General features: G+C 34.2%; 2 protein-coding genes and 1 long non-coding RNA gene across 7 annotated transcripts; 2 read left to right on the top strand and 1 right to left on the bottom strand.

The window, feature by feature from the left end:
• Positions 1-51: 51 nt before the first annotated feature.
• On the top strand, positions 52-6,914 carry LOC103835221 (putative hydrolase C777.06c). 5 transcript variants are annotated; one of them, XM_009111349.3, is made up of 10 exons: positions 75-492; positions 786-921; positions 1,006-1,133; positions 1,217-1,364; positions 1,459-1,564; positions 1,651-1,709; positions 1,812-1,847; positions 1,924-2,033; positions 2,137-2,198; positions 2,287-2,529. In XM_009111349.3, exons 1-9 carry the CDS (start codon positions 305-307, stop codon positions 2,192-2,194), a joined length of 969 nt encoding a protein of 322 aa, XP_009109597.1. In that variant the 5' UTR covers positions 75-304; the 3' UTR covers positions 2,195-2,198; positions 2,287-2,529. The 5 variants fall into 5 exon arrangements, with proteins under 5 accessions (XP_033133362.1, XP_033133360.1, XP_033133361.1 ...); XM_033277471.1 differs by lacking the exon at positions 2,287-2,529 and adding an exon at positions 2,793-6,914 and having other exon boundaries at positions 52-492; positions 1,651-1,847; XM_033277470.1 differs by having other exon boundaries at positions 55-492; positions 1,651-1,847.
• A 689-nt stretch (positions 6,915-7,603) lies between these two features.
• Positions 7,604-8,502, bottom strand: LOC108869259. The gene is made up of 3 exons (XR_004450308.1): positions 8,302-8,502; positions 8,116-8,166; positions 7,604-7,730 (listed from the first exon to the last, which is right to left on the bottom strand). It is a non-coding gene; the product is annotated as an uncharacterized LOC108869259 (long non-coding RNA).
• Positions 8,503-8,589: 87 nt separating this feature from the next.
• Positions 8,590-12,035, top strand: LOC103835220. Its single transcript, XM_009111347.3, has 6 exons — positions 8,590-8,997; positions 9,257-9,443; positions 9,955-10,536; positions 10,949-11,357; positions 11,480-11,561; positions 11,640-12,035. Exons 1-6 carry the CDS (start codon positions 8,965-8,967, stop codon positions 11,847-11,849), a joined length of 1,503 nt encoding a protein of 500 aa, XP_009109595.2. The 5' UTR covers positions 8,590-8,964; the 3' UTR covers positions 11,850-12,035.
• The last annotated feature ends 1,883 nt before the right edge of the window (positions 12,036-13,918 follow it).

Here is a 13,918-nt window from a genome sequence, read left to right as displayed (position 1 = left end):
TCAGAGAGCTATGAAGACATTCGCTTAGACGCTTAGCGTTGGTTGGGTCCTTCGCACACATCTATATTGAGATGATATTGCCGCATCCTGAGCTCTCTCTTTTTTTCACCTTTTCAACTAATTTGTGTTTTTTTTAAAATAATCAGTTTGTTTGTCTATTTACTTATTTAATTATAAAAAGCTATTATATGTATTTTTTTTTTCCTCCTCGCTTCGTTCTGTTAAACAGTTTTTACTTACTCGAGGTTCCTCCTTGGCCGGAATATTCCAGATTTATACGTACGGCGACACTCGTATATCTCCGATGATGGAAGACGGTTCGATTCCGGCAGAGAACGGCTCCGATGGCGATGGATCGGCTCTGATATTCCTGGGAACGGGATGCTCGAGCGCGGTCCCTAACGCAATGTGCTTGATCCAGAAGTCCGATTCTCCCTGCCACGTCTGCTCTCAGTCTCTTTCGATCCCTCCCGAGAGAAACCCTAACTACAGGTACATACACTCCGTTGATTTACAATGCGATCTTCGTTAGATTCGAGATTCGGATTTGTCATCTTTAATCCGAGCTCCGATGTTCCTTTGATCTGTGTAGCACATTCAGTTAGTCGTAAGCTCTATTGTATTATACTTTGTTCCATGAACGAGTTGAATCATATGATGAAGGCTTTAAGATTGTGTGTGGGCGCTTCGATCCATCGTTATAGCAGCTATTGCCTAGCTGTTTCCTTTAGAGACTTTGAGATACTCTTCTGACTTCTAGAGATCTCGTTCTTCTTTGTTGGCAGGGGAAACACTTCACTGCTCATTGATTATTGCTCAAGTGATGGCAATCATAACTACATTCAAATCGACGTTGGCAAGACGTTCAGGGAACAAGTCCTTCGTTGGTTCACTCTTCACAACATTCCTCAAGTTGATTCTGTAAGTTAATCTTTAACCAAAGTCTAAGTCTTTGATCGTAACTTTTGAGGTTTTCGTAAAAGTAATGTTTGCTATGTACTGCAGATCATTTTGACACATGAGCATGCTGATGCGGTACTTGGCCTGGATGATATACGTTCCGTGCAGCCGTTTAGTCCCACCAATGATATAGATCCTACTCCTATTTTTGTTAGCCAATATGCTATGGACAGGTAGTAAAAACAGTATCTTTATGATCTTGTCGAGACTTTGAAGCTCTAGTTTCAACTATCGCATGCTTCTTTTGTGAAAACAGCCTTGCTGTGAAGTTCCCGTATTTGGTTCAGAAGAAACTTAAAGAAGGACAAGAAGTTAGGCGAGTGGCACAGCTGGATTGGAGAGTGATAGAGGAAGATTGTGAGAAGCCTTTTGTTGCTTCAGGATTATCATTCACGCCACTTCCAGTAAGTTTTTTCAAAGCTTCTGTAGAAGTAGTGAATCATGTCTTCTTGCTAATCTGTGTGGAGAAGAGACTCAAAAATCTTATTTATGTTGTAGGTGATGCATGGAGAAGACTATGTTTGTCTTGGTTTCCTTTTTGGAGAAAAATCCAGAGTGGCGTATATATCTGATGTCTCACGCTTTCTTCCAAGCACTGAGTATGGTAGGTGTAACAAATTGCTTAGCGCGTGTGTGTTTTGATATTCTGAAACAAGATATCTCAGACTCTGTTGGTTTTGGATTATACAGTTATATCGAAATCTGGGGGCGGACAGTTGGATCTCCTTATCTTGGATACACTATATAAGGTGACACAGATCATCCTTAGGCTTAATGATCAAACATTTTATGAATACTGTATGCTGATGTTTCCACACTCTTTCTCCATCTTTCTTTTATTTTGCCTGCAGACAGGATCCCACAACACCCATTTGTGTTTCCCGCAGGTTAGCTTAATTTGAAGGTGTTTTTTTTTCTTTTTCTTTTCATATGTCTATGTATGCTTACTTTTGTTTTATGTAGACACTAGAGACAATCAAAAGACTGGGTCCGAAAAGGGCTCTTTTAATCGGAATGACTCACGAGTTTGATCACCACAAAGACAACGAGTTTCTTGAGGAATGGTCTAAAAGGTAGAGAACTCTCAATTACACCATCATCTATCTGAAGAAACCATACACAGAAGAGAGGATTTATCTTATTGTATTTGTTGCAATTTTTTTTTGGTTTTGTTAGGGAAGGGATTTCAGTAAAACTTGCGCATGATGGCTTGAGAGTCCCTATTGATCTATGAAGAGGTAAAAAAACATTACTCGGCCTTCTCATTTAGAGAATTAAGTTTTTTTTTGCATTTGATTCACCTCTGTGTTCATTAAATCTCTCAAGGCTGACCATCTAAGTTAGAAGATGAGGATGCTTGTGTGGGTCTTCTTGTCTTACGATACAGAGAAAGCTTCATATCAAGATTATCACTAAACGATTTTTGTTTTGTTATCTTAAGTTGGGATTTTTTTTTGTGTATTCGTTAAGTTATAGTTTAGGATTCAAACCTTGATTATTATCTTTTGATGATTTTGTTTCAGATATACCTGTTAAAATAATAACTAAAGAAAGAAAACAGTTCATCTTTTTTTTTTTTTTTTTTTTTTTTGGTCAAAAAAGAAAACAGTTCATCTTAAAATTACTTTATGCTTGAAATGTTTTGATTCATCAATCATATCTCTAAATAGAAAACTGCAGAAAAGATTAGCACAGCTACTTAACTTCTGTGGAAGTCCAAAACTGGTTATTTATTTGACTGTATGAAACATGATTGAAAGTGTTACCAAAAAAAAAAAATGATTGAAAGTTCATGTCCGAAGATCAAGGAATAAGGCACGAATATTTCACAGGTCACTCTCAGGGACAAAGTCATATTAAGCGTACGAGATCACGGGACCGTTAAGACATGTCAAACTAGTTTGAATATGGAAAACATGTATCAGCTTCTTAAGATTCAAACCCTTTCTCCACACTCCATATTGGACTCTTTATAAAGATATGAAATTCCTGATTACTACATTAAATTATAAGAGAAACTCAAGGTAGTACGACGATTCCACTTCATAGAAACACAGAAAAGTGTCTGATCTATAGGTATGGAGACCAAAATCATTTAGTCTTCATAATCTTTTCATTTTTGACTTTAGAAAGCAAACAAAATGATATATCACACAACCTTCAATGAGTTTCCTTCGTGCTTACAAGCTTTGGCCTACATCTAATCCTCACAACAGAAAGCTAATCTAGGTTCCACCAACTACCTAATTAAGCAATATCTTTTTGGGTAGTAACTTCATGGACCCACTGGTGGGGAATGGTTTGTGTCTCCACATCTGTTTTCAACTCTGGTAGTCAAACTCATGGGTTTGAACCTTTGCAAATTAGATAAACGTTCTAAATTATTTGATTAAATAATATTAGCAATGTGAAATGGAAAAAATGTCATAAAGTGTGCGAGGAAATTTAACTAGTGGCTTCTTTGACGGCTTATCTCGTACACCGACCACATTGGCGCACAAGTTCAACAAGGCCATTATGAAAGTATCGACATTTACGTTTATATATGTTTGTTTGAACTTTCTTTTAGTGAGTACAAATATTTTCGCTGTTGACCAAAAAAATGGCTACAAGCTTTTCGTTATTTATTCAATTCAGAAAATCAAATAAATTAGCGACTAGTATGTACATCACGATCACATCAACGTTGATGATATGTATGGAACAATATATCTAAATGTTCATGTCACTGTTTGTGAGAAGAAAATAATCTTCTATTTATGAATGTAGAAAAGAATGTTGGATGCGTGTAAATTAGGCAAAAAAATCTCCACAGTCCAACCAGTATCATTTTCTCTGAAATTCATACATAGACAAACGACAAAAATCAACCATATGGCTCAAGTTTGTCATCAACTAGAGCCAAGAACCATATATATATATATTTATTTTCCTTTAAAAGTTTTCATATTTAAATTTCTATTTTTTTTTATAAGAGACCACTGAAAAAATTATATAAAAAGAAATAAACTAAACCACAAAATCGGTCCTATCTAGACCGGGATGGTCCGACTCCTAAACCAACTAAAACTGAGGACAAAAAAAGACCCAACGCTGAAACATATTATTAAAACCAAGAACCAAATAACTATCACAAAAACATATTATAAAGTTACGATTATATTATAAATTAGTGTAATGTTCTTTTGCATTTGTAATGACACTAAATCTATAGCACAGTCACATGAGTAAATGATTAAATGTGTTACATCTTAGTCTCGTACTTACTAATATTATAGACCTAAAAAAAAACTTAAATTAATCTTAATCACACCATTGTGGTTTAGTGGTAGACGAACTTTTATTAACTGAAGAAAATGTTCAAAAAAAAAAAAAAACTTTTATTAACTGAGTTTGAAGATATTCTACTACACTTCATCGTGTGGTTACGTAGATATAAATCTATTGATTAAAGTTTATTTATATATCCGAAGAGATGGTTTGTTCGTGGACTTTACTTCCATTTGAGTATTAGTATGGATCATCCCATAGGCATGTAATATCACACGTTAAACAAAACAAGAAAACATAAGTTAATTTTGTTTATCTTACAAACTCATATGTTTTGCTTTCCGCTGTGAGAAAAATGTACACTAATATATTTTCTGTGTAAAAGCATGTCATTGAGAAAATACTAATTAAAAAAGATATCTTTTGAGGAAAACAAGGTTAGTCTATGGGAATCTAGCTGAGCTTGAGCCTCACAATACGTGCACCCTCGCCAATTGTTTATATCATTCGCATGTTATGAATTTTATAAGCCGATAAAAACTATAATGTACCTAAAGTTCTAATTAAAGTTCACAGATTGTTTATACTCCATTCCACATAGGTCAAGCCTTTAATAGATTGTTCACGTGAAACGCAGGGCCGGTCCAACATTTTCAAAATTTTTTAATGCTTTATACTCAATTTAAATTTTGTGACCTTGTTATTTTGTACTTTATATACAACTAAAATTTTCATTTGAAATTGGCGTGCCCTAAACGGTCAATTTCTTTGCATATGCTCCGGACCTGCCATGCCAAAACGAAATTAATATATAATGAGTTGTGGCATTGGCATGCTCTGTAGGGTACAGATCCTCCTCGAATTTACGTTGCTAAAACATGTTATATAATTTTGTTTTCGTGGTAAAACTTTTAGATACAATTGAATTTTGAATCTAAGTTAAATGTAGTATGAGAGACGTAGTCAACGGAAAATTTTGATTCTGGTTACATGTATAATTGGAACTTTTATCCATAAATGAAGATTTTCCATGATGAAAATATGTACAGTAATACTATTAAATACAAATTTAAGAGAACGAAGAAGAAGAGAGCTAGTCAACGGTCAAAGTGACAGAGAAACGTAATGCCCTAAAGTGGAGAAAGTGTCAGTTCGATTGCTTACGTTTCAGTACTGATTTACATTTGCATTGCTAATCTACACACCTTCACTTCTTCGGTTTCTTCTTTAAACAAAACAAAATAAAGTTTCTCTATTTTTTTGCCACTATCATAATTACTAGGTCGATAAAATACATGAGATGTAGTCTATATACTGTTTACCAGTTAACAAAAAGAATGTCATTTACCTTTCATTATATTTTGTTTTTTTATGAACCTTTTTTGGATGAAAAATTATCAAACTAATTAAATTCATTATGGCGAGTGTCGAGATTCGAAAGACGTAAATAAAAAATCGATTTTCACAAATGTACTTATAGACTTTTCAGATATCAGGTAAACAAATTAAACTAGTATCTTAAATTTTCTTTTTGGCATGTAGTATTTCAGGTATATTATATTTTGTTAATTTTGTATCTAAAAATCAAAACATTTTTCTTTTAACATCTCTAAAAGCAAAATCATTGCCACAGGAACTTCACTCAAAAATCATAATCATTGCAATGATTTTTTTACTCAGATGAAATACTGTTGTTATGTACAATGCCAACTCTATACATCATTTTTACTTTATGACTCCACCATATATTTGTTTTTATTCTATTTTTCAGTATTGCTCAATACAAATAAATTGAAGTTTTTCTGAGTTTATTAGTTCTATATGGAAATAAAAAATATTCATTACGCAAATACAAAAAAAGCAAGATCGATTCCAGATATATATAAAAATCAGTATTTTTAAAAGAGTTCTATACAACCACTTAAACGATTCTAAATACTAAGACACCAATTGATCAAAAAAAAAAAAACTAAAACACCTTAAACCATTGTAATAATCTTCTAAACCATATAAAAATGACTTCTTCCCTTATAAAATAAATGACGTTTTGAAGAGTTTTAATGTTTCAATAATGAAAACCATTTAATAATGTTTCAATATAAAAAAAATATATTTTAATTTTTGTGCATATCAACTATTTTGAAATAAAAAGTATAATAATAAAATAATAAATAATTATTTATAAATCAAAACTAATATATCACTTTTTAAAATTTCATGAAAATATTTTTATTTATTTTATTATTTATAAATATACTGTTTAGTATAGTGCATTATAAAATTAGTATATTAGTAATCTACGTAGTCTATTAAATATTTTAGGCGCTAGTCATTGAATTACTATTCAATTAATGCATATGCACTTTCTTGACAACGGACAAAAAATACAAAAAGAAAATCCCTCTTTGTTCAATCATTATCTAAAAATTCCCAAAAACTCTAATAAAGATAAGAGCATGTTTATCCCTTGATCCTTAAGTGTGTTTCTTAGTAATTATTTAATATTTTAATTGTACTTAAGTGGAGTTAAGAATCATAGTTAAGAAACTCCCATTTGGAGCGGTCCAATGGAAGTTTCTTAATTAGGGGTTCTTAAGAAATTTTTTTTTAATTTTTTTAAAAGATAAAATTTATTTATTAATTCAAACATATTAAAAAATAACATTTAAAACATAGATTTTTTTTTTGAAAAAAACATAAAAATAAAGACTAGTACAATAATCGAGAATAATTTGGAAAAACATCAGAGCTCAGTAGTTGTTTCCCTCGTCTTCTTCACGCTTTCTTTCGATATGAACTCGGTTTTTTCTTTTATTTCTTTCGACTTCTTGATCACCATAATTAATGGCCAAATTCTCCATTGTTTCAAAATATTGATCAAAATAATTATCAAAAGTTTCATCATCTACTCCCTCAAAAGTGTTACGAGAAGAAGAAGCCATAGATTTTATATTCTTAATCGAGACTGTTTTAAAAAGGGTTTGTGTTTTGTAGAAAGGGTTTGTGTTTTGTAAAAAGGGTTTGTAGAAGGGGTACGGTTTGTGTTTTGCGTTTTGTAGAAAGGGTTTGTGGTGATCAAGGAGATTAGAAAAAGAGAGATATGAATTTTGATGACTTGATATGAGTTTTGATGACTTGATATGAGTTTTGATAACTTATATAGAGCAAGAGAGATATGAGTTTTGATGACTTGATACAATGAGTTTGACAAACACCATCTCGTGACACAAAAAACACAAACACTCTTTGTCTTCTTTATACAAAACCATCTCATGTCAAAACGTACAACACATACAAAACCATATCGTGACAAAACCATCTCAGGCACGCATATACACCACCATCTCATGACCTCTCTTGCAAATCCAACAACAACTCCTGTGACCTCTCTAGCTAATCCGACATCAACTCTCATGACTTCTCTTGAGTAACGACACCATCTCGTGACCTCTCTTGCTCGCATAACCGAGACCAAGTCTTGTGACTTCTTTGTCTCGTAACTGCACAGAAACAAATATAAATTTCACTTAACATTTCACATATAACTTTTTAATAAAACAGAAAGCTCACATAGTAAACTTGAAACATACATTAAACAGAGCAGCTAACAGAAACAGCAAACACAAACAGCTAACAACTTTTTAATAAAACAGAAAGATCACATAACTTTTTAATAAAACAGAACAGCTAACAGAACAGATCACATAATATAACATAAACTTGAAACATACATGAACATGAAATTAAACATAGAGAGGATTGACTGTCGACCTCAACCCTGTTAAAATTATCAACACAAGAAGACTAAAACATCACTTAAAAGACTCACACTTCCCTCTCGAGATGAACTTAAAGAACATGACTACAAAAGAGTTAGTTTGTTACCATTATGTCTGGTAGAGACGAAGCCAATACAGAAAGATGTTCCTTGGCGTCCTGTTGAATTGAAAACGATCATTAAAACAAAGTATACACATATCTAACCAGTAAACACATAAAGAGTAAAAGCTAAAAGATCGTTGATCCAAGTCAGAATGCAAAACTAACAAAAAACTTTTCTTTTCTTCTTACCTTGGAAACGAGATGATAAAACGAGAGAGATTGATTCAGTATTAATGCAAAATCAGTAGATTACGTCAAGAGCAAAAACAGAACCGAACTGCTTTGGTTTTGCTTGCGAAGAAGAGAAACTGAAACATCACTTATCTGTGGGTTTCCATGCTTCCTCTGTCACGGAGAAGAGGAGAAGACGAGAGCGAAGACGGAGGATCGGTGGTGGAGAATCGTTGGTGGTAAAGGATCGGTTTCGATCCTTTCTCAGTCGTGACGGAGAACACGAAGGGGAAACAGAGATGAAGAAGAAGAAAAAATGATTTTGGTGAAAAGAAAATAGAACAAAAAAATATATTTTGCCTAAAATGGTGACACGTGGGTTGAAAAACTCTCTAATAATCGGTCACAAAAGTCACCCATTAAGGATCGATAATGTATCTTTTCCTTTATTTTGATTTAATTAAATGTCATTAAAGCACTAAGAAACCCATTAAGGATTGCCGATAATCATGGTCTAAAGCAGCTACAAAACATCCATTTGTCTCTCATCTTCTTCTCGAGAGGAGAGAGAGGATTAGCGAGACAAAGCTGGTCTGGTCTTGTCTTACTTCAACCTCATTCATATATATAATCTGTAGAAATATATATACATCAACAGATAGAGAAGACTTGGCATTGGCCATGGAGTACGAGAGGATTGAGAAGGTGAAGCAGGTAATTAACTCATCTCTCTCTCTCTCTCTTTCAAGTACAACATCCATTACGTTACAGTGAGTTTCCTCTGTTGAAGAATTTTTGGGAGGAAGATATGAACTTTTTCTTTATTAAATCTGTGTTTACTGTTAATTTTCATCCTTTTTTCTCCTCCCTTCAATCAAACAGTTTTGCTTTCTCTGAAAAAGGTTTATTTGTTCGTCCTTTAAACTATTGAAGCCATGAAAAACGCAAACAAGTTTTGGTTTATATCTTGCAGAAGAGCATACTCTCGCCGACTAAGCTGAGAATGAAGCTAATGGGTTCGCACAATAACAAAAAGAGAGAAGGATCTAACAATAACTCTTCAAGAACATCTCCTGTTCGTCTTCAGGTTTCGGACGGCACTGAATTATCCAAGAACAGCTTGCTAGCTTCTAATTCTGATTCATACGACGATGATAATGGTTTTGTCTCTCGTCTTTAGTCTCTCAATATGTCTTAGAATCGCTAACTTCTCTGTTTTTGCTCTGTTCTTGGCTAAAGTCTCTGTCTACTCTTAGCTCTGCACTTGGCTAAAGTCTATTTGCTCTGTTCTTGACTAAAGTCTCTGTATTTGCTCTGTTCTTGGCTAAAGTCTCTGTATTTGCTCTGTTCTTGGCTAAAGTCTCTATATTTGCTCTGTTCTCGGCTGAAGTCTCCGTCTTTGCTCTGTTCTCGGCTGAAGTCTCTGTCTTTGCTCTGTTCTTGGCTAAAGTCTCTGTGTTTGCTCTGTTCTTGGCTAAAGTCTCTGTATTTGCTCTGTTCTCGGTCAAAGTCTCTGTCTTTGCTCTGTTCTTGGCTTAAGCTTTCTCTTTTTGCTCTGTTCTTGATTTATCTCTCTGCTCCATGTTACAATTAAATCGATTTAACTTGGCTAGAGTTTGTCATTGATTTGCTCTTGGCTAAAGTTTGTCTCTTTTGCTCTGTTCTTGTTAGTGGCGGCTTCAACAACGGACATACGAGTAGCTAAACTGCCAGTTTTGGACCTAAGCGACACTCAAGCCTCGAGACATGGGTCTGAAGGTCTTACGAGAGAAACCAATCAACCGAAACCTCAGCAACTGAAAAAGACTGACTTGAGTATGGCTCTGAGGCCACAAGAAGATGAAAGTCTTGATTACGACAGTAACGCCAGCTCTTCAAGCTTCGAGTTTCACGGTGGTGTTCGTGGAGAGCGTTCCAATCAGAATCATGTCTCAAGAGCATACCCTTCGAGACAGATGCCATCCAAGTGGAATGATGCTGAGAAGTGGATAATGAGCAGACAGAACATGGTGATGAGGAAGAACGGTCAAGGGAACCGGATGCCTGTTAGAGTTATTACCGATAATACAGGTTGTGAGTATAACAAATCTAGGATACAAACTGATGGGTTCGAGAAGTTCCCTAGGTATGTTCCCACGGTGCCACATCCAATTCTAACTCAAGGGTATGGAGGAAACTTGTTGATCGAACAATCAACACAAAGCAATGATCTTTTGGACACAACAAAGGAGTCATCACGTGACGAAACACCAGGTAAAAATGGTGATTAATTATTATTATTTTTTTTTTGAAAAATGCCCTCACATATCATTAAATCATATTTTGTGACAAATTTATCATATAAGCGGATTTAGAAAAATAGCATCATTTAAAAGTAAAAAAATAGCATCTCTAAAAAATAAAAAATAGCAAATATATATTTTCTATTTGAGTTTAAGGTTTTGTGATTAGGGTTTATGGTTTTGTATTTATGGGTGGAGATGAGACTAGAGTTTAGGAGTTAAGAGTAATTTAGCATTCAAATGACCGAGTGTTATTTTTAGGAAATTTTATCAATGGATGCTATTTTTAGGATAAACCTTTAAATGTACTAGTTTGAAGATTTGCCCTTGTTTTTTAGTAGAGTTTTGAATATTGAATCAGCTTGATTTTTTTTTGTGTGAAGCTGGTCCTGTGATACGCTCTGTATGTATGAGAGATATGGGAACTGATATGACGCCAATACCGAGTCAAGAACCTTCAAGATCAGTCACACCAGTTGGTGCAACAACTCCTCTTCGCAGCCCAACTTCTTCTCTGCCTTCTACTCCTAGAGGAGGCCAACAAGAAGAGTCACAAGACCCGTCAGCAAACACAAAAAGAGAACTATCTGAGGAGGAAATGAAAGCGAAGACGAGAAGAGAGATAGTAACCCTCGGGGTTCGGTTAGGGAAGATGAACATTGCGGCTTGGGCAAGTAAAGAAGAAGAGGAGAGCAATAAAAACAAGGTAGACGCAGAGGAGACACATAGGATTGAGTTTGATAAACGAGCGAGTGCTTGGGAAGAAGCAGAAAAATCAAAACATAATGCAAGGTCTGGTATTCTCTTAGCCTAATGAACCAAATATTAAACTTGTCAGTGAAGAAACATAAAGTAGAAGTAGAACACCTAAAAAACTTGTTTTCATTTCTTTTTTAACACTCAATTTTCTTTAGGTATAAGCGTGAGGAGATCAGAATCCAAGCTTGGGAAAGTCAGGAGAAAGCCAAACTCGAAGCAGAAATGCAACGTATTGAGGTATGTACGTGAGGCGTTTTTCGGATACTTTTGCTTGATCACTTACATGAAAGTCACTGATAAAGCATTTGTGGGTAGGCTAAAGTTGAGCAGATGAAGGCTGAAGCTGAAGCAAGGATAGTGAAGAAAATAGCAATGGCTAAGCAAAGGTCTGAAGAGAAACGGGCTTCCGCGGAAGCTAGAAAGGCCCGTGATGCCGAGAAGGCAGTGGCTGAAGCCAAATATATCAGGGAAACTGGTCGAATACCGGCGTCAGGTTACAAGATATGTTGTGGTTGGTTCTCATGAGGCATTGGAATGACTTTTTGTCTTTTGAGTTAATCAGGATTTGCTTCTCAAAGTCAAATCCCTTTGTGTAATATATAAATGGAATGCATCTTTTGTTGCATAGGTTCAAAAGAGAATGGCAAAGATTGTGTCTTACGTTAGGGGTTGCTATTGCCTAAGGCCCTAAAGGAACAATTTAAACCTGAACCGATATAAACAGAAACCACTTGTAGGCCGTATAAATCACTGGAAGTAAAAGTTTTGGCGTTATGGTTACATGTTCACATAATGTTTACTTGCTCACCAAACAACTGTCACTAGTGGCCCTCTACACTGATATATTTGGGCTTTGAGCTATGGGTCCAATGGTTAGAAAGTTCATGAGTAATTTTGGTCCAGTTAGCCTAATGATCAATCATCATAATTGGGGCTCGAGTGTGTTTTCTTTGATGAATGGTAAATATTCATATAAATAAATGAAAATCAGGATTTAAAACTTGTGACTTCAACTTGGTTACCCTAAAGCATCAAATAAATGTAAAAGATTGGTAAACTTAGATCAGTTCATTTCTTACATCTAATTATTCTTGATAACCGGATTCGTTAATATTAATTAATTAGTTAAAACTTCGTTACACTTTCCAAGTTATGGTACACAGTTTATGGAGAGAATGGAATGCTCGACGCCATGGAGAGCAGCCAAGGGATGTGAAGGTTCTGATCAAATGTGTGGACAAAACTATTCGCCTGAAACTGTTACCAGTTAAAGGAAAAGGCGATTGAAAATCTTGGGGAGGGGTTGTGTGTGGTTTGGATCAAGAATGCAAGATTCCTCTCAGATTTGAAGTTCAAAAGAATTGATTATTTCGTTTAATTCATGGATTATATTCTCTAATCAACAATGGAAACATTTGATGTAAAAAAAAGTTTGATTGAATAAAATTTTACATTCATTAAAAAAATAATAATATTAACTAATTAGTAGGTCTCCATGGCATAAAAAACAACGAAGGTTGATTGGTTCTTTCCTTTATATAAGTTCCTTTTTTACTTTGCCTCAGAAAAGTATTTCGACGACCATCAATAATATCTCATTTGACGTTTTCTGTTCGTCGTTTCAAATGAAGATAAATGAGAAAAACTAGTCGCACAGTAACAACTTACATATCCACTCAAAACCCTTATCGCTAAAAGCTTATTTTGGTTATATTCATTTGTAATATTGTATCATGAATCATGATACTTCAATTTGACTACGGTAGTACCGCTCTTTTATCAACTTTGATTTATCAATTTCTGAAATCTTTTTTTTTTGGTCCAAAATCTTCTTTATCTCATACATTTAACATAAAATCAAACCATGATCTAATTCTAGTTCACTTAGTACCCGAATGGTTCAAACGCAGTGATTGCAGTTGCGGGAGTTAGCGGATGCGGGTGGTTGCGGTTGTGGGAGTTAGAGGATGTGGGTGGTTGCAGTTTCTAGCGGTTCTAAGAGATTTGTACGACTGGTTCTGCGATTAGAAATTGGTGCATTTGCGGAATACCTATGACTGGTTAACTACCAAATGTAGCAACGGTTAAATAATAAATTAATAATATTTATATTTATATAATTATAAAATATCAGAAACAATAATATTATAATACATATAAAAATTATATTCAGAAAGGTATAGTTTTAAATTTTTAAAAATTATAGAAAATATTTTTATTTTAAAGTTTTATAATATTAATGAAAGTATAATAGATATATTTTAGTATTTATCTAATTCTAATCTGTTGTCAAAAAAAAAATCTAATTCTAATTTAAATTTTTTATTGAATATTTTTATTTTTGTATTTATATTGTTTTAGAAAAAAAAGTTTTTTTTTATCCTTCCGCAACCGTAAACGTTAGCTGGAACCAGCTTTTAAATTTATAAGGTTTAGAGCGGTTTGAATCGGTTTAAGCGATTGTTGTAAAACGCCAACAACCGTTACCAACCGCAAAAACTGCGTTTGCAGGTAGTAGCGGAAAAACCATTCATCCCCTTAGTGAACAAAATAAATAGAAGATATATGCAATCAGGATTGGTTTTGATAAAAAG

The sequence above is a fragment of the Brassica rapa genome, chromosome A08 (assembly GCF_000309985.2).
Source record: "Brassica rapa cultivar Chiifu-401-42 chromosome A08, CAAS_Brap_v3.01, whole genome shotgun sequence".
NCBI classification, from domain to species: Eukaryota; Viridiplantae; Streptophyta; class Magnoliopsida; order Brassicales; family Brassicaceae; genus Brassica; species Brassica rapa.
Note: the sequence above shows the minus strand (reverse complement) of the source record. Positions and strands in the feature narration are given on the sequence as shown.

Coding starts and splice junctions, on each gene's coding strand:
- LOC103835221 (XM_033277471.1), top strand. CDS start 305: ATGATGGAAGACGGTTCGATTCCGGCAGAGAACGGCTCCGATGGCGAT. Junction 493..785: donor GAGAGAAACCCTAACTACAG/GTACATACACTC, acceptor CTTTGTTGGCAG/GGGAAACACTTCACTGCTCA. Junction 1,848..1,923: donor CCCATTTGTGTTTCCCGCAG/GTTAGCTTAATT, acceptor TGTTTTATGTAG/ACACTAGAGACAATCAAAAG.
- LOC103835220 (XM_009111347.3), top strand. CDS start 8,965: ATGGAGTACGAGAGGATTGAGAAGGTGAAGCAG. Junction 8,998..9,256: donor GGATTGAGAAGGTGAAGCAG/GTAATTAACTCA, acceptor TATATCTTGCAG/AAGAGCATACTCTCGCCGAC. Junction 9,444..9,954: donor TTCATACGACGATGATAATG/GTTTTGTCTCTC, acceptor TGTTCTTGTTAG/TGGCGGCTTCAACAACGGAC.